The following is a 19,467-nucleotide window of genomic DNA, read 5'->3' on the forward strand; positions in this document are numbered from 1 at the left end:
GAGCGGACCTAAAACTTTTTCTTCTTTGTTTTGTGTGTGGGTTGCAACCATAAAATGACCTAAACCTTAATCGCAAATCGTTATTTATTCGGCAAATAACGTTTCCATCAGCGTTTATCGCATAAGCCATATATCGATCAAGATAAAATCCGATGAGATCGAACGTATTTCTTTTGAGTCGATATTCATGAAATTCAATCGAATTTTACTGTTTCCATAAGGCATTTTTCATTCGATATCACTTAATTCGGATAAAAACATGTGGATGGAAACATGGCTACATTTGAAATACACCAAGTTCCATATTACAACAAACACCAAAAACACATCACGTTTGTTTTGGGAGCAGTACATGCTTTCCAACGAACCCTGACTGGAGTCTCTACGACCTTCCTGGGCCGAGGCCCTACTTATTTGAGTATAATGATAGAGTATTGTGTTGTACACTATTTTGGATAACAAATTGTCCTTTTCTCCAGACAAATAAAACACTGATGTGCATGTTTTATAGATCTTATCTATAGAGTCATTGCTGTCATTTTCACTTTTGTGTTGGGTTAACTCCCTGACCGGACCTCGGTCATTTTCTGACGCTCGTCTTGTTTGACTCAACGCTCAGCGCTTGTGTGGCTTCTTGCTGCGCTGCACAGACCGATCGGCATGTGATGTCCTAGCACTGCGAAATCGATTCAACAGTAAATGACTCAGTATGCTTTTACATAGATCTCGCGGTAGTGTGATGTCACAGGCCAACAGGTCTGCACTACACCCCACAAGACCCTTTACAGCTCACGTGATCAAATAGCCTGCGCACGGATTTCAACAACAGAAGTGGTGTTATTCCCCATTGGTTCTAACGTGTTAGCAACTCAGAAAGTTCATCAAAATTGTTTCCCAGCATCAAAATGTCTGGTTGTTGTGTGTGGTTGCACTAATATAATATACTAATATACGTATATATGTATCTGGCAACTTTCTTTTTGGCCATCTGCTAACGTCTTTTATCCACTCCACTATAGTACACGGATCCGGAAGCTGTGACATTTTAAAGATTTAAAGACAATTCATGAACAATCTATTAAATAGAATGACAATTTACAACAAGTTGATTGTACATTTGTTTTGTACAGGTATTTAAATTTAAGCATATATTTTATAAATAAAAGTCACTGTGTGCTTAATGGCAAAAGAGTATTGAACACTGAGGAGAAAAAAAACGCAAACAGTCATTCCACAGCCTGTGTCATGTCAATGTCTTCCACATATTTTGTTCACATTGTCCATTATAATGTTGACACTTTCAGCTTTGAGAAGACCAGGAGAGCCGCTGAACACTATGGTTGTTGTGGGACCTCTGGGTTCCTGTAAAACAAACATTTAACCTTTTAAGTGATTTTTACCAATTAACAGAAGCCATCAAATAGACTTAAAATTAATAATAATAATAATAATAATAATAATAATACCTTTATTTTATAGAGCGCAGTGAGGAGCCAGATCATGCAAAGCCTATAGGTTAACATAAGGACTTTAAAATCAATACGGTACCTGACTGGGAGCCAATGCAAAGACTTCAAGACAGGGGTAATATGATCTCTAATATGAAAATTATTAGACATCCAAATCTTAATCTCAGTAATACAGTTAGAAAGATGCACAATGTCCACATGTTGACCTGGCCTTGAATAAATATAGATCTGCATATTGTAAGCATAAAAGTGATAGTTAAGGTCTAGAGATCTAAGTAGCTGACCAAGTGGATAAATATACATACTAAAAAGTAAGGGACCCAGTACTGACCCTTGTGGGACCCCCGTATGTACAGAACCAACTTTGAACCTATGGCCACCCATAAAAACAAAATGACTGCGGTCAGTAAAATAAGACCTAAACCAGCCAAGAACGGTCTCTTACAAACCAAATACAGTTTCCAGACGATTAAGTAACAGTGCATGATCAACAGAACTAAGATCCAAGAGAATGAGAAGAGATAGGGAGCCTGAGTCGGAAGCTATAAGCAAGTCATTAGTTACTTTAACCAACACAGTCTCTGTGCTGTTTCCGAAACCCAGATTGAAGGGGCTCAAATAAACTATTTTCAATTAGGTGATTGTTCAATTGGGCCGCAACCACACCCCCTAAGATTTTAGCCAAAAATGGAAGATTAGAAATTGGGCGATAATTTGTAAGAACGTTCACATAAGAATTTTGCTTTTTTAAGATGGGAGTAGTTTTAAGTGCTGTTGGCACCAAACCAGTTGACAAAGAGTCAATAACTGTGGGACATAATGTATCAAAGCAAGTTTTAAACAGACTACAAGGCATAGGATCAAGTATGCAAGTGGAAGCTTTCATACGAGAAACCTGCTTGCAGAGTAACTCAGGTTGTAATGCAGTAAATTTGGACAAGAGAGTACCAAAAAAGCTTGATGTGATATTTATTTGGACAGCAGACCCAAAAGAACTGCAAATGTTTGCATGGACCTTGTCAATCTTATCCTCAAAAAATTTGAGAGATTTGTTACACAACGAATCAGATGAAGTCAAAGAACTGCCAACAACCACATTGAGCAGACTATTAATTGTGTGGAAAAGCTGCCTAGGATTGTTTTGATTCTTTTCAATAATATTCGAAAAATATGTTGATCTTGCGGTTTCAATAGCCCTGTAGTGTGCCAAACCACTTTTCCAGGCTTGATGAAACACAGTTAAACCAGAGCAAAGCCACTTTCGCTCCAAATTTCGACATACTGCCTTCTGGGAACGCAAATCATCATTATACCAAGGAGACGACTGTACAAATGAGACATTGCGTGTCTTTATGGGTGCAAAAATGTCCAAATTGGCTGTGATGACATTGTTAAATATAGAGATTTTATCTTCAAGAGAAGGCGGCGGCATAGCATTTAAGGAAGAGACAATTGAATTTGCAAAAATATCATGATCAATTGATTGCCATTTACGGAATGAAGTAGATCGTAAAACTTCTCTACTAGAAAGTGAAACTTCAATATTAAAAAGAATAGCGAAATGGTCTGAAAGACCAACATCCACAGCAGAAAAATTGGTAAGAAAAGGGTCATTTGCAATGACTAAATCAAATGTATGCCCCTTACAGTTGAGTGGGAACATTTACAAACTGTGAAAGATTAAAACAGTCCAAGAGTGACAGAAATTCATTTGGCCATGCCACAGGCTTTCTGATCTACATGTATGTTAAAATCACCCAGAACCAAAATTCTCTTAAACAGTATGGACAGTAGATCAGCAAACTCTGGTAAAAAATCCTTATTTGGTTTTGGAGGTCTGTAGATAGTGACCATAGCAACATGATGAGTAGCATGAGAAGCAGATACATTTAAAACCAAGCATTCAAATGTTTTAAAAGAAGGTACAGACAGAGGGTGTATCTCATATTGCTGTTTATATACCACTATAATACCACCACCTCTACCTGTAGTCCGCGAGACATCAAAGAGTCCAAAGCCTGATGGAGTCAGCTGATTAAAAAGAAGACCGTCGTCCTGTTTATTCCTAACGATTCTGTCCATGATAAAATCTGACAGAAGCGAGGGTTTATTGTTCACAGAGTGCGCGTTTAATAACGCGGCATTTAGAGGGCTTGTCATCACCGCAGCGCAGGATTTCAACTCACCCGGCAGAACTGACAGGTTAGTAAAATCGACACCGGAATAAGATCGTCTTCTAACACTTCATCGGCAGTTTAAAACTGGGATTGAAGAAGACGAGGAAGAGACATAGTTTTGCCCTGAGCTCCGATGAATGTACCGCTTGGGCCGCAGCAATCCAGCCCTGGCACAGTGGTCGTAGATGTCTTTAGACAGATAATATTTCCGCTTCAGGGATAACAGCTGACGAGCTGTGTACTGTAAGGCCATATTCATTGAAGCCGTGTCAATACCAGCTTCAAACTGGCTTACCCGTGAGTCCACAAAGCCACTCGCAATTTTCCAGGCCAACACCAATAGAAGCAGAATCCCGACGTAAATAGGTAAAATACACTGCATCGCAGCATAAACGTAAAAAAATAAAAAGGGTAAAACAGCGGAGACCTCAACATCAACATAGGTAAACTTTAAATGTTTACATAGCAGAAATCAAAAATTATCTATTCGGGGAGCGGAGCGGCAGCCAAATGCGCCAGCGTACCCAGCGTCACCGGAAGTCTGGTGTATAATAACACAAATAAAGTATGACAACTAGGCAAGCGACACTCAAGAACCAACAAGACTCATAATAATTGATGTGGAGCTGTATATATAAGGGTGAGTTAACAGAGTAATATTTTTATATTTGCATTGAATGTTACTTTAAATAAAGTGCCTCAAATGGTAATGAAATTACAGAAGACTATACTTACACTATTTACACAGTAAAGGAAGCAGGGATTTTCTTGAAATAATGCTGGCAATAAAATAAGTGCAGCATTCCTCACCAGACCTACAAAGATACAAATTATTGTACATTAGGTACAGAAATCAATTACAGGGACATTTTACTCAAAAAAGAAAACTCATTCACTCACTCGTTATTTCAAACATTCACAGCTTTCTTTCTTCAGCAGAACACAAACACAAAAAAGATTTTGAAGAATGTCTGTAACCGAACAATGCTGGTAGCCATTTAATGGACACAAAACCAATGCAGGTCAATGGGCACCATTGTTGTTCGATTACCATACTTTTTCAAAATATCTTCTGTTGTGTTCTGCTGAAGAAAGTGACGACAATTTTCATTTATGGGTAAATTTTAACTCTTTCTCAGCCAGCGTCTCTTAATTAACAAGTTAACTCTTCAATGGCAGGGAAAAAGTTAATACTAACATTATTTTCATATTTTTACTTATACAATTTATAGGTGCTAGAACCTTTACATTGACAATGCAAATAAGGCTACTTTACACTGGGCAAAGAACAAGCATATGATTTTTTGACCTTCTGTGGTTTCCTCTGCTGTTCCAATGAGATTGGCGTAGAGATGTTTTTTACTTCCTTCTTTTGCACTCCTGATGATGTTTGGGGCCATTTTATTTAGATGTTTCCATGTTCTTCAACAAGTCTGTTCAAAACCTCATTGTCAGTCCATGCAGCATCTTAAAACACAAAATCTTTATATATCCACTTTCAGACAAACAAGTTCCTTAAAGTCTACATTAACTGGAGGTTGCAATTGACAAGTGATGTATTTTTCAAAACACAATGTTCAATGAAAAAATAGTAAGTGTGAAATACTGTATACAGAATTTGAATTAAGTCCTCAAACACTTTACAGTCTTTAATGCTAAATTCAAATGAAATACATAAGAATTATCATTAAAGCTACAAAACACAGATTTATTTTCTTTTGCTCTTTGATTAACATTAGTGACAGAAGTCACAGCATCAGGTTTACAAAATCCCTTTAAGCACCTTACCTTTTTGCATCAATGGGGTTTGTGACGTGTCATCTACTGACCATTTATTAACCATTGTAATCTGTGGGGGGAAGGAAAAAAGCATAAATTACACTTCACAAACCAAATACGCATAAAAAACCTGAACACGTTTGGTTTTAAAACATTTGAATGTTAAATGTAACTATATTAACAACTACCGTCACTTTAATTTATTGTGTGCATCACAGAAAACATGCATGTCTAGACTTGTTGCGGATACAAACGCTGCACTGCAATCGTGCATTTATAATACAGACCGGGGGAAAGTTCTCAACTGCGGCCAACAGTTTCCACTTTCCTTCAGAGTTTAGCCCCTCCAACCCTGATAAAACACTCGTGAACAAGCGAAAAATACTCACGGAATGTGTGTAAAACTGCGACAAACATTTACATATCATTTCCCTTCCACCATCCCTTTAATCGTACCATTAATGAACAGTTACCACGCGCTTCATTGAAACATACACTTGTGATACACTTCTCTCTCGAATCTCGTGTCCTTATAACACAGCTGTCTTATTGTGATTGGCAATTTCATTTAAAATGACAAAGAAATAAAGCGAGACTGTAACGTAATTCATTAAAACCCGGAACAAAATTTATTTAACAGAGTTTTCATAACTGACGGTTGATGAAGTGCAGTACCTGAACTTTAAATTATGCAAATCTATGAGTCTGACACCCTATATGCATTTGTTGCACATTTCATTATGCACTATTGATCAAACTTTGAAGGAAGTTATAAGACTCAACCTCCTTGACTAATTCTAGGCATAAGATAAGCTTCCCAAAAAGACTCATTTTACAAGAAAAACAACATACTGATTCAGCAATAGGCTATGTCTTATAAATTAGCAATAGAGATTCCCTAAGCTGGTCAGCAGTTACTTAAACAATCACGTTAGGTCGTAATTGATTTGTATAATCAAAATACATTATTTTATTAAACTATATAATAAGTTGTATCCAGTCATCTAGTTTACATATTGTAATAAGATGATTGACATGCTATACATACTTTTTTTCTAGACTTCTATTAAGTTTTTTCGACGTGTGCACCATTCTTACCTCTCTCTCTAGCTCTCATCTCTACAATGTGTAATGTGATCCTCCTGCTCGAATGCGTTCTTGAGGTTCTGAGTAAGACATGGAGCTGCGTACTGATGTAGATTAACTGAGCACATAGTGACAAAAACGATCGACGCGTCGTTTAAATGAGCGGTAAAAACCCGGTTTTTAAACGAGTGTGTGAAGCCTATGAATGAAACACGTCATTATTCGCGTCAGTTCACACGCACCAGCACTGGCGCGGAGCAGAGCGAGCCCTTCGGTATTTTGTGCCGGGGCTTAGCCCCGGACGGTCCTGGCCCAATTTAAACTCTGCATATGTATCAGAGTCCTGATCGGAAGGGGACGGCCGATTCCGATCGAGTTTGAAACCACGTGATCGGGGCCGATTTCCGATCACGTAATCGGATCGGGACATCCCTAGTAATATCGTTAGGAATTTAAGGATGGTGCAACGCATATATATGCCACCAGAGGGCACTTTTGCGATTATTTGTTTTTAATGCCCCTTCAGGCTAAATTAAACATTGACAAGATAACGTTAGAATGTACAAAATAAAGAAAACACCTGGTTATTCACCAAAAAGGCAAAATGCACTGTAAGTTTCATGCTAATGTACAAACTTGCATAAAAAGCTCACAGGAAATAAATCATACACTAAATATTAATAATAACATAATAATAATAATAATAAGCGCGGGTTTGATGCAAGATGCAGCTGTTTGTTTGGTGGTGAGGCAGTAAGGAGGCGGTTTGGTCTAGTTGGAACTAGTCCCCCCTTTTCTGTTATGCCTCAATGTTTAGTGTGTTGGTTGTGTTATGATGGACCCATCTGAAGATTGTTTCTTTCTGCTCCCTGTCCATCCTGGTCTGGTATGCGACAGCAGAGATTTTGTCCACAATCTGATGGGGTAATGTCCAGCGTGGCAGAACTTCCTTCGACAGTCACTGTTGAGTTATGTGAAGTGGCTGTGCAAAGCTGTTGTACCAAACATCGTCATCCACGTCCAGTTCCTCTCATGATGACTTCCAGTCGTAGTATGCCTTCTAGCCCTCAGCCATCTTCTGTAGCTGTTCCCGGGCGGAAGCGAAGGGTTCCAGATGCCTGTGAAGTTCATTGGGATTCTGGTAAGTGGTGTTGGCTGTGATGAGATTGGAATCTCAAGGTTGGTACAACAGGTGTACTGGCAGTGTCATCTGCCGTCCCGTCAATGGTTTGAAGGGAGACACACCAGTAAATTAATTTGGGGTCGATCTGATATCCATAAGCACTAAATGGGAGTTTCCGATCCCAGTCCATCTGATTTGCTGAGACACATTTCTTTAACATGCTAGCCACAGTCTGCTTGGTTCTTTCACTTGGTCCGATGAGAAGGGCTGATGCTAATGTGGAGTTGGTCGTGTGCGCCTTGGGGTTTCCACACATCTTTAATAATTTCAGCGGTGAAATGGGTACCTCTATCTGAGTTGACTCTCAGTGGCAGTTCGAACCTGGCGAAGATGTGGATCATGTGTAGAGGTGCTGTGTTTTGAGCAGTGTCGTTGGGTGCTGGGAGGCTCGACCCACTGTGTGAATTGGCAAATGACCATGAGTAAATGTTTGTTGCCCTTCGTCGACCTGGGTAGCAGTTTACCCAGCCTAAAAGTCTTAAAGTCTGACCAAAATTAGCACCTGTTCTTTGCAGTGGTGCTCTGTGGTTTGGGTTAGCCGATTGTAGATAGCAGCAAACCAGGCATCCTTTGATGCATTCTGCTAAGTCCTGCTGCATCCAGGGCCAGTATGCCACCTGTTTAAGCGGTTTGTACGTGGCTCTTACGACTTTGTGTCTGGCACATGCTGTGTCATGCGCATACATCTGTAGGACCCCCCCTATGTCAATGAAGAACCACAAGCTTAGGTGTTGTGCGGTCGTCAGGGACATATAAGTGGATGTTGTTTTGTATATGTAGCAGGTGTTCCATGTCGTTAAGACATTTAAGGGCTGGTGTAGCAGTGGGGTCAGAGTTCATGATAGGGCAGGTGTATGGGTCTGAGAGGTGGTTGACATAGCTTGCATGGTGGTGTCGGAGTCATGTGATGCAGCTATGTCATTGGTACACACAACGACTAACTTAACATACAAACGAAAAACATACATGAAAGAGAAAGAATGGAAAATTAAGAGAGAGAGAGTAAAAGAAGGGCAATATCACTATAGACTTAACTTCTACACAAACCATCAGAACTCTGAGAAACACCTTAATTAATAAGGGGCAATAACTTTTACAGCGCATGAACAAGCGATACTTGCGTTGGCTTTTGTGATGCGCATGTGCACGTCCAGCTGTGAGTGCGTGGAAGAGTGTTCCTGAGTTTGTGGTCACGTGACGGAGTCTTGAGATGTCCGTAGAAGTTGTTCCTTTTTGGGTTAATCCGTTGGTCAATGGTAAGAAACAATGAAATTCACTTTAAAGAAATGCTTTCTATAAAGCAAAACTTAATTAAGTGGTAAAAATAATGTCTGAGGATTTACAAAAACAAAACTTAATCTGCAATTTACTTATAGCTTAAAATACGTAAATGTTAATAATTTGGAACACAATCAGGAGAGACTTTCATTTTAATTATTTTATTGCTGTATTTTATTTACTATTCGAATTAAAGAATTTACAAAAAAATAGACTGTACCATTTACTTTTCGCAAACCTTGTGAGCAGGTGAACTCAAACTCTGTGACCTTTTTTTGTAAAATGCAGCCAGACAAAAGATTTTGATTTCTTGGACATTATGCTGACTAAAGCCAAAACAGGTAGCGTTTGAACTGAATGAATACAGCAGAACTACCTATATTCCTTTCTGAGTGAAGTAGCAGTGCAGCCAGCCACAGGTGCGGTTCCAGAGTGTTATAGGTGGTGCGCTAAACTGTGGCGCTGTTACAAAATAGCCTAAATTAAAGCATTTAAAGTTGGGGATAAAACATGGGCTAATTATATTTAGAATACAGTAATATTTAACTGCTTATAAAGGAATAAATATCAAGGAGTGAATCAATGAAAATTTTTTTATTGGTGAAAATAAATAAATTAATGCAACTGGTTGACCAATGAAAATGTCAGTCGACAAAGACGGCATCGACCGATTAGTCGACTAAACGACTAAAGTTGACAGCCCTAGTTATTTCGTCTTAATGACGCATTTTTGAATGATGCGGCTTATACTCTGGTGCGGCTTATAGTCCGGAAAGTACGGTATGTATATGTATATATATTGGCACCCCTGTGGGGGGTTTGGACCAATGGTTCTTGATATATCTTTATTTCTTTTTCAGTATCGCAGGTAGCATGGCTGAAAGCTATGACACAGAGAGCGGCTTTGAGGATGCTGAGAGTTCAGATGTTGCGAACTCCGTCGTTCGGTTTATCAACCGTTTTGTTGATAAAGTGTGCAATGAAAGCGGAGTTACCAATGAGCACCTAAAGGCACTTCACACCATGATACCAGGTACATCATGTGGCCATTGACACTGTCCTCTATCACAAAAATGTATATTTAACATTATCATGTTTATCTTGTAGACATTGTTCAAATGCATATTGAGACACTGGAAGCTGTACACAGAGAGAGCAAGCGACTTCCACCCATCCAAAAGGTAAACAATTCATTGTTTTACATTCCACTCAACAGCAAAGACAGAGTAGAAAACCAGGCACGCTCGCCCACACCCCACTTCACCCCTTTCAGAGTGCAATGGCAGGTACGTTAGTCTGTAGGCGCTGACTGCGACCTGAGTGATGCATGCTGGTCTTGCAGTCCTCTTCCTGTCATCTACCCTGGTGATCTGCTATACTAAGCACACTAAAGATCTTATGTTCTGTTTTGTCATTTAAAGGAGTGTTCAAGGTTTAAAAACAAATTCTATCCACAGAATCTGTCTTCTTTGTTGAAAATACATTTGACTCATCCGTCAGTTTGTCAAAAAAACTCAAATTGTTTTTAGTAATTTACATACAATAAGAGTTGCCTGATTTTAAAAACAGGGATTGCTTTACTTGTTTAGAACGTTCCTTTAACACGTTTTGTTAATTTTTTAAATCACAGATTGTGTGTTTCATTATCCCCATGCAAAACTTTCATGGGTGATTTCATTCAGTTTTTATATTTTTTCAAACATTTTTGTAGTATTGCACAATCTAGGGCTTCTATATATAATCTCACACCTTTCTTAATGCATAGCTTTCATCAAGATGGCAGAACGGTGCAGTGAAGTGTTGAAATGAACACCATGTCATGTTTTCGTGTTTACCTGGAAGTCCTGAACTCTGTTTTCACTTCAGTGAGTTTTAAAGTGTTTTGTGCCGATGAACCCAGTCATGCATTTTTTATCATTAATAGCACTACCCAGCAACCAGCACTTTCATGGGATGCCAACTTCATTTCATTTCATTTATTATTTGACAGGGACAATGCGAACATACAATTTTTCAATTCAATTCAATTTAATTTTATTTATATAGCGCTTTTCACAAAAGTCAATTGTTTCAAAGCAGCTTTACATAAATAGAAGCAGTGAAAAGCACAGAAAACGACAGATAGCACAACAAAATACATGATAGCATGAGCAGTTAAATTTGCTGCGGCTATGACTCAATATTATAATTGCACGTATTACTAAAGCAACGTATAGAAGAGGAAGCTAGGTAAAGCCCAAAAAGGCTGCCTCCCCGGGGTGAAAAACCCCCTAGGAGAAAAAAAACCCCGGGCTTTTATCCGAGGAAAAATAAGTCCTAGGAGGGAAAAACCCTTGGGAGAACGGAAATGGAGATTTAGCGGAGATTAAGCGGTTCTGCCGGTGATCGTTGGTCAGGTATCAGCTGGGCATAACGTTGAAGGACAGCCAGTAGATCAGAGGTGTGCCGACTTTCACATCTACCGGGACTGGGTCTGTTTGTCTCGTCCTCGGGTCGAGGACGAGACAGGGAGAGAAAAACAAAATCGTATTAGCTTAGCGGCCGTTCATATGTATTGAAGTGTCACATAGTGATGTGGTTTAACTCAGCTTAGTTCCAGACAGACTAAATATTGCGGAATAATTATGTTATCCACAGTTGAGGATTTAGCAAATTGGGGGCCCAATGCGAGGGTATATATGGTAAATAAGGGTCACCTTCCGATCTTTAAGAGAAAATGAAACCTGACGACCCGTTTGACTAAGGCCTAAAGCCCCACTGTCGTCGTTAATGCAGGTTCAGTGGCAAACGGGTCTATATTGTATACCATTTACAGGACCAGGAGAAAACGCCAAAAACATCGCAACCCGACCATACGTGTTAACCCGTTTGACTAAGGCCGGAAGCCCCACTGTCGTCGTTAATGCAGGTTCAGTGGCAAACGGGTCTGTATGGCATACTATTCATAAGACTTACGATAGCGCCAAAATCGCAACCCGACCATACGTGCCAACCCGTTTGACTAAGGCTGGAGGCCCCACTGTCGTCGTTAATGCAGGTTCAGTGGAAAACGGGTCTGTATGGCATACTATTCACAAGACACACGAAAGCGCGAAAAACGCAACCCGACCATACATACCAACCCGTTTGACTAAGGCTGGAGGCCCCACTGTCGTCGTTAATGCAGGTTCAGTGGCAAACGGGTCTGTATGGCATACTATTCATAAGACTTACGATAGCGCCAAAATCGCAACCCGACCATACGTGCCAACCCGTTTGACTAAGGCTGGAGGCCCCACTGTCGTCGTTAATGCAGGTTCAGTGGCAAACGGGTATGTATGGCATACTATTCACAAGACACATGAAAGCGCGAAAAACGCAACCCGACCATACATACCAACCCGTTTGACTAAGGCTGGAGGCCCCACTGTCGTCGTTAATGCAGGTTCAGTGGCAAACGGGTCTGTATGGCATACTATTCACAAGACACACGAAAGCACCAAAATCGCAACCCGACCATACGTGCCAAACCGTTTGACTAAGGCCGGAAGCCCCACTGTCGTCGTTAATGCAGGTTCAGTGGCAAGCGGTGGCAAACTATTTAATGCAATTCATTTTAAGTGTTCATGCAGAAAAGGTTTTTATTTATTTATTTGGTTGGTCTGTGTTATGACCGTGAGTGCTTTGTTCCGTGAAAATAACTATTGCGAGTTAAGAACCTTTACTAGACAAATTATGCGAATGCTTTGTTGAAGAGAAAAGTTTTAAGTCTAGATTTAAAATGATCGACTGTGTCTGATTCTCGGACATCGGTTGGTAAATCATTCCAGAGCTTAGGGGCTAAGTAGGAAAAGGATCTTCCACTTTTAGACACTTTTGATAGTCTAGGGATAATCAATAGGCCAGAATTTTGCGACCGTAGTGTGCGTGATGGATTGTATTCTGATAGTAATTCTCTAAGATATGAGGGTGCTAAGCCATTTAAAGCTTTGTAGGTGACTGGTCCTACAAAATGGGATTTTACAGTCATGATTTGAAGAACCCCTAGTGACTCGAGTGCTGCTCTGTCTCTCAATAAATAAACTTAGTGGCACAGGTACGAAATGATTAATGCACTTATAAATTAGTTTAAGAAAGCAGAAGTTGCTAAAGCTCTCAAAATTCATTAAGTTATATTTTTTTAAATGATACAGTGATGATGTCGTATTGGTTTTTTGTCCATTATTTTTATTGCTCTATTGTATACAGAACGTATACATTTGGTTGCAGTGGGAGTGGCTTGAGCCCATGCTGTCATGCAATACGATATATGAGAAAAAATCATGGCATGCATGTACAGCAGGGCTGCCTGGTGTGGTATAAAACTTCTAATTAATTTAAAACAGTTAAGATTACTTTGGGTTGTTTTAAAAATCTTCTTTATGTGCTTATCAAATTTTAGTTGTGGATCTAAAACCAGTCCTAGATATTTGAATTCTGTGACTGGATTAATTTGTTTATTTTGTATATTAACATTAAATCTTCCTTTTAAATCAAGTTTTTTAATGGAAAAACACATGGAAACTGTTTTTGTGAAATTTAAAACTAATTGATTTTGGATGAGCCATTGTTGGATGTCAAGCATACTAGTAGATAATACAGCTGCAGCCTGCTCAGGTGACTTGGCGGGTGCATAAATAACTGCATCATCTGCATATAGCTGACATCTGGCACCTGAGCAGTGCAGAGGCAAGTCATTTATAAAAAGACTAAACAGCACGGGGCCAAGTATAGAACCTTGCGGAATGCCCATTTTTATGTTTGACAGTGCGGATATGTTTTGATCAACTTTAACACACTGCACTCTAGATTGAAGGTAAGATGTAAACCACAACACTGCCTCATTTGAGAAATTAAAATGTAACATTTTAGATAAAAGCAAGCTATGGTTGACCGTATCAAATGCCTTTTTAAGGTCAATAAATACAGCTCCCACCACATTACCCTTGTCCAGGGACTTTTTTACATTTTCAATTAGACAGCAGTTAGCTATTTCTGTTGAATAACCTTGTCTACACCCAAACTGGTGAGGATGAAGTAGCTGTCTGGCTTCTAAATGGTCACTCAATTGCACTACTACAACTTTTTCAATAATTTTAGATAAGACTGGTAAAATTGATATAGGACGATAGTTACTCATTGAGTCTTTGCTGCCACTTTTGAACACAGGAGTGATTATACCTTGTTTCCATGCACTGGGAAATGTACTAGTTCTTATCGAAAGATTAACAAGGTGAGTCAATGGTTTAACAAGGACATCCTTATACTTTCTAAGAAAACAACTGTTCATCCTAAAAATGTCATCAGACTTGGAATTTGGAAGTTTATTAATTATTTCTGCGACTTTTACATCTGACACCTCTTTCAAATAAAAATAATCTGTTGAGGTTGCTCTCAATGGATAATTGAGAGGATTGACAAGCCGAAACTCTTTTGTTAGTTCTTCAACAGATTGTACAAAATATGAGTTAAATTCGTCAGCCATAGTGACACAATCAGTTATACTATTTCCATTAATGTTAAGTTCTGTCATCTTTTTATGTTTATTTGATTTATTAGTCAGATTGTTTAAATGCCTCCAAAGTGAATTATTGTTGCCTTTAGCACTATCAATTAAATTAGTGTAATATGTCACTTTTGCTTTTCGCAGCTCAGATACAACCTTGTTCCTTAAACTTCTATAAGTCAGGAGATCAGTGTTAAGTTTAGATCCTAGAGATGTTTTTAGAGCTAAATCTCGTTTTTTCATAAGTATTCGTATTTCATTATTTATCCAGGGCACTGTGAAATCTTTTTGTTTAGGTTTTATTTTCTTTGTAAATTTTTCCATTAGATTTGTAATAGTTGAGGTCATAGAATTGCAACACTCCTCTACATCATCTAGTGTCATAATTTGTTCCCAATTTATATTTTTAAGCTCTCTTTCAAATTGCATAATTCTACTTTTAGGAATAATAAACTGTATTTTTTCAAAAACAGGTTTACCAAAATACTGCAGGCGTTTCTTCGTCAGTTTCCTAACAGTCAAAGTCATGTTATGGTCAGAGAGTCCAGTAATCAAATTATAAATCTTTATTATTCGTTCAGGTCTATTTGTAAATGCTAAATCTATAAGGGTCTTGGTATGCCTTGTTATTCTTGTGGGTCCTACAATTATTTGTTGATAGTTGAATTTTGTCATAAGAACTTTAAGTTTATGTTTACAATTTTTATCAGACCAGTTAATATTGTAGTCACCATACCATACTGTCTCTCTATAAAAGTCCAGTTTTTTAACTATAACATTTAATTCATCATAAAACTTAACATTATGAGAAGGTGGATTATAGAGGACAGAGATATTAAAATTCATAGTAGGCGACAGAATTACATTTATGGCTAAACATTCCAGGGGGGTATTCAGTTCGATTAAGTGGCATTTAAATTTGTCTTTGATGTACACTGTTAACGATTTCCCTGTATTTTTACAGTACGGTACTGGCAGCACGGTTGCCAGTAAGTTACTGTATTTTGGGTTTACAGTACTGTACTGTAATACCATTTTACAGTACACAAACTAGTACTGTATAGTTACAAAGCAGTACTGTACTGTAATTTTACAATATTTTATTACAGTAGTCTATTTTTACAGTAATTTACTGTAATGTCTATATTGACCCATAAATACTATTTATTACTTATTACAGTTAATACAATAATTTTATATAAAATAGATAGAGATTTAGGTTTAAATCTATAGTTATTAATATGGTAAAAATGCTATCCTTGACATGACATAATGAATTAAAAGGCAATCCAAGCAATGTTTGTATCAAAATTTTATTTAAAAAAACATTTAATTGAAACAAAACATTTAAAACAAGATTTTAAACAATAATAAACATATAATCAAGTAACATAAAATAAAATCAACAAGTATAAACAAGTTTGGAGACCCCTGCTGTAACATATTTAACTCAGGCAAATAGAACACTGGTCCATAGTTTGAAGTTTTCAGTTTAAAGTCCATCATCGACTAAAAGGTAACATTTCACTGTGGTAAAAAGAACACTGGCCCATAGTTTTAAATATTCTACTTGAATTTCATTTAACACTAAAAATAAATGCATTAAACTGGCAGACAGACCACAGTGGCCTTTACTTTGAAGTCGTCCATTCGAACTCAATCAGGGACTGCATGAAGCTGTTCACATGGGGGTTAATGGCCACAGCTTTTCTCTGCACCAAGTTCCTTGTCTTTTTGCTTGCTCCTTGTCTGGATGTGCACTTTTTCTCATCTTTGGAATTAATTCTATCCAGAAACCTGTTAGAAATATCATAAACATTAAGTCAACAAATATAAGATAGAAAAAGATTCTTAAAAAATTTAACTCAGCCTTGAATTTACCCCTATTCTGAAACCTTTTGCTCTTATTCTACTGTTCCACACCTAATTACATTAAAATACAGAAGATTCACTTACCGCTGAACAAACTCTTTCCTCAATGGACAGCATCCACATGGATCATGTCAAGATTGAATGTCCTGAACAGAAAGTACAATTGTTACTGATTTGGACACAACTTTTTATTCTGAAAACAAAATCTTTTGTCAATAAAGTCCAGGGACACCTCTGCTAAATAAATACAATTATTAAATTAAATTTCTTATAACCAAAGTCTGAATATTTCTGTTTGTATATTTCTACATGGCAAACTAAGACAATTCTGTACAGGTTGTGTATGGTCGTGTTACAGTGTTGTGTGTGGGAATTGTGAATGAGTGTATACATGGGTATTTAAAGAAACTGTAGTGGTAAAGTGCAAACTTACCGAACAATGTGCTTGGTGTGTGTCTGGTGTCACCCGTTGTGCCTCCACAACTGCCTTAACTCCTGAAAAGTGCAATGACACTCATGTAAACTACAAATAAAAAGTGATCAGCACATTCCTGTGTACTTTTACATGTGACGTGAAAGCATTTAATATTGCAGTCGAAAAAATACATGACTTGTAACTGTACATCATGTACTTGCCTGGTTCCTTTAAAGATGATCCATCTTACCCAATCCGACTTACAAGCAATGGTAAGACTGTAAAAAAGACAAATGTTACAAAATCTGTTAGCCATAGAAATAAGTAGACATTGTGAAGGAAATGGTAAAAGAAAATTTAGTAACACTTTACTATAAGAGTTTATTCCTTAACATTTGGTAATGCCTTAGCTAATATGAACTAACAATGAACAATATATTTTACAACATTAATAATATTTGATAATGTTCATTGTGCAGAGACAAAAGTGATTGATTTAAAAATGTATTAAGTGTTTAAATCTAATATCATGCTATGCTAACAAATAAAACATTACTGTAAGTGTTAAGTCAGTTGTAAAACAAATATATATTATATATATATATATATATATATATATATATATATTATATATATATATATATATATATATATATATATATATTAGTTGTTATATTATATATTATATATAAATATCTAAATAAGTATTTTTTAAATTATTATTCTATAACATCTTGTCTACAGAAAATCTCTTAAAATGTCTCATTTAGTGCAGAAAATAGCGATTTATAGTGACAAGGTAAAAAGACTGTCCCTTTAATGTTTTACCCGGACGGCTGCGGTGTAACACTACTTCACGCAAAGTTTTTTAACAAGTTAGTAGCTAGCTGCTCACTTTAAAGATAAACATGATCGCCTAAATCTGAGCAATCCTGGTGATGCCAGTTTTCTACACGATGTTATAATGGACTATTTTACATCCAGAGATGAAGGCAGAGACGAGAAGACCAAGGTACGTAAATGCGGAGCCCATTCTCTTTTCGTGCATTGATTTGATGTGTTTTGGAAACTTATATACAGCGTGTAATGCATCTGAAGTGGTGGAAACAATATGCCATAAAAATGTATTGGACAACTTACTGGGCGTGTAAAACGCTTAAGAGAAGATATTCTCTGCTTTTGCTGATATACCGTAATATAATAACAACAACAATAAGCGCGGCAATCCCTTTCGTTCATCTGATATTAAGATGAGCCCAGGTCTGAATGAAAGTTAAAGCTGTGATGCATGTATCCAGTTAAATATGAGGTTTCTTGTTTTCACTTCTGTGGAGTAGTTCGGTACTACAGTATGCTGTGTACGGCGTGTCAAGTCCTATCTGTTTACAAACACGAGTCAGCCTTACCAAACAGTCGAACTTCATACTTTTCTCTGACGCTAACTGAACGGATGAAACGCCGTCAACGACCGTTATGCTGGGACCGCAAGACCGCGCTGGCGGGTTGTCTTTGTCCATTTCGTTAAAAATAGTTTCATTGTCACCACACTTTCAACACAATATAAACTCACCAAACCGTCATAATTTAGTTAAAACAACCCTATATTCATTTAAAAAGGTGTAAAGCGAGTTAAAGCAGCGGTAGACATCTGTGTTACGTTTACGTTAGCTTAATTTCTGAGGGAGATTGAAACTTTGTTGGCGACCGTTTTTCTCTCTCATTACACGTTTAAAACAATATTGTGACAAACTATTGACAACATTCTTAAACTAAAAGTTAAGTTTTCATGAAACAGAAATATTTCAAACTTACCGAACTGACAGAAATCAATCGTCCTCCGTCAGCTGCAGCCAAGAGTTGTGCTCTCCCTCTGTCTGTGTGATTTGACGTTGGCGCACTTTCTCTGATTATTGACTGCGGTCAGGCCACCCTCCACTTTGAAAAAGACAGTCAAACTAGCCCTCACGTTTTTTTTCTGTGTGCACATATATTAGGCATTACGGTAAATGCACGAGAGGAATAATTTCAAAATAAAAGTTTCTCACTTAATCTGTTGATATTTCTGTTGCATTCTGTGTGTATTTTAAATCGTTGCTTGGGTATTATGGGTGGTTTCTAGGCTGTTTCTGTTGCGTTCTGTGTGGTTGCTAGGGTTCTGTAAGTGGTTGCTAGGCTGTTTCTGTTGCATTCTATTTGGTTGCTAGGCTTTTTCTGTTGCATTCTGTGTGTGTTTTAAGTCATTGCTAGGGTATTATGGGTGGTTGCTAGGCGGTTTCTCTTGCATTTTTTGTGGTTGCTAGGCTGTTGCTAGGGTTCTTTAAATTGTTGCTAGGGTATTATGGGTGGTTGCTAGGCTGTTTCTGTTGCATTCTGTGTCTGTTTTAAGTTGTTGCTAGGGTATTATGGGTGGTTGTTAGGCGGTTTCTCTTGCATTTTGTGTTGTTGCTAGGCTGTTGCTAGGGTTCTTTAAGTGGTTGCTAGGCTGTTTCTGTTGCATTCTGTGTGTGTTTTAAGTGGTTGCTAGGGTATTATGGGTGGTTGCTAGGCTGTTTCTGTTGCATTCTGTGTGGTTGCTAGGCTTCTGTAAGTGGTTGCTAGGCTGTTTCTGTTGCATTCTATTTGGTTGCTAGGCTTTTTCTGTTGCATTCTGTGTGTGTTTTAAGTCATTGTTAGGGTATTATGGG

At 37.9% G+C, this 19,467-nt stretch overlaps 1 protein-coding gene and 1 long non-coding RNA gene across 7 annotated transcripts in view; one reads left to right on the plus strand and one right to left on the minus strand.

Annotated features, from left to right (window-relative positions):
• Window positions 1-19,467, plus strand: part of sbf1 (SET binding factor 1) — a 411,549-nt gene that overhangs the window by 220,332 nt on the left and 171,750 nt on the right. For all 6 annotated transcript variants that reach the window (XM_065247769.2, XM_073815717.1, XM_073815733.1 and 3 more), the window contains 2 exons: window positions 9,833-10,005; window positions 10,080-10,153. In XM_065247769.2, coding sequence (XP_065103841.1) covers window positions 9,833-10,005; window positions 10,080-10,153 — 247 coding nt within the window. The remainder of the gene's footprint in view (window positions 1-9,832; window positions 10,006-10,079; window positions 10,154-19,467) is intronic.
• Window positions 15,710-17,160, minus strand: LOC135729763 (uncharacterized). The gene is made up of 3 exons (XR_010525757.2): window positions 16,802-17,160; window positions 16,453-16,514; window positions 15,710-16,293 (listed from the first exon to the last, which is right to left on the minus strand). It is a non-coding gene; the product is annotated as an uncharacterized lncRNA (long non-coding RNA).

The sequence above is a fragment of the Paramisgurnus dabryanus genome, chromosome 1 (genome assembly GCF_030506205.2).
Source record: "Paramisgurnus dabryanus chromosome 1, PD_genome_1.1, whole genome shotgun sequence".
NCBI lineage: Eukaryota > Metazoa > Chordata > Actinopteri > Cypriniformes > Cobitidae > Paramisgurnus > Paramisgurnus dabryanus.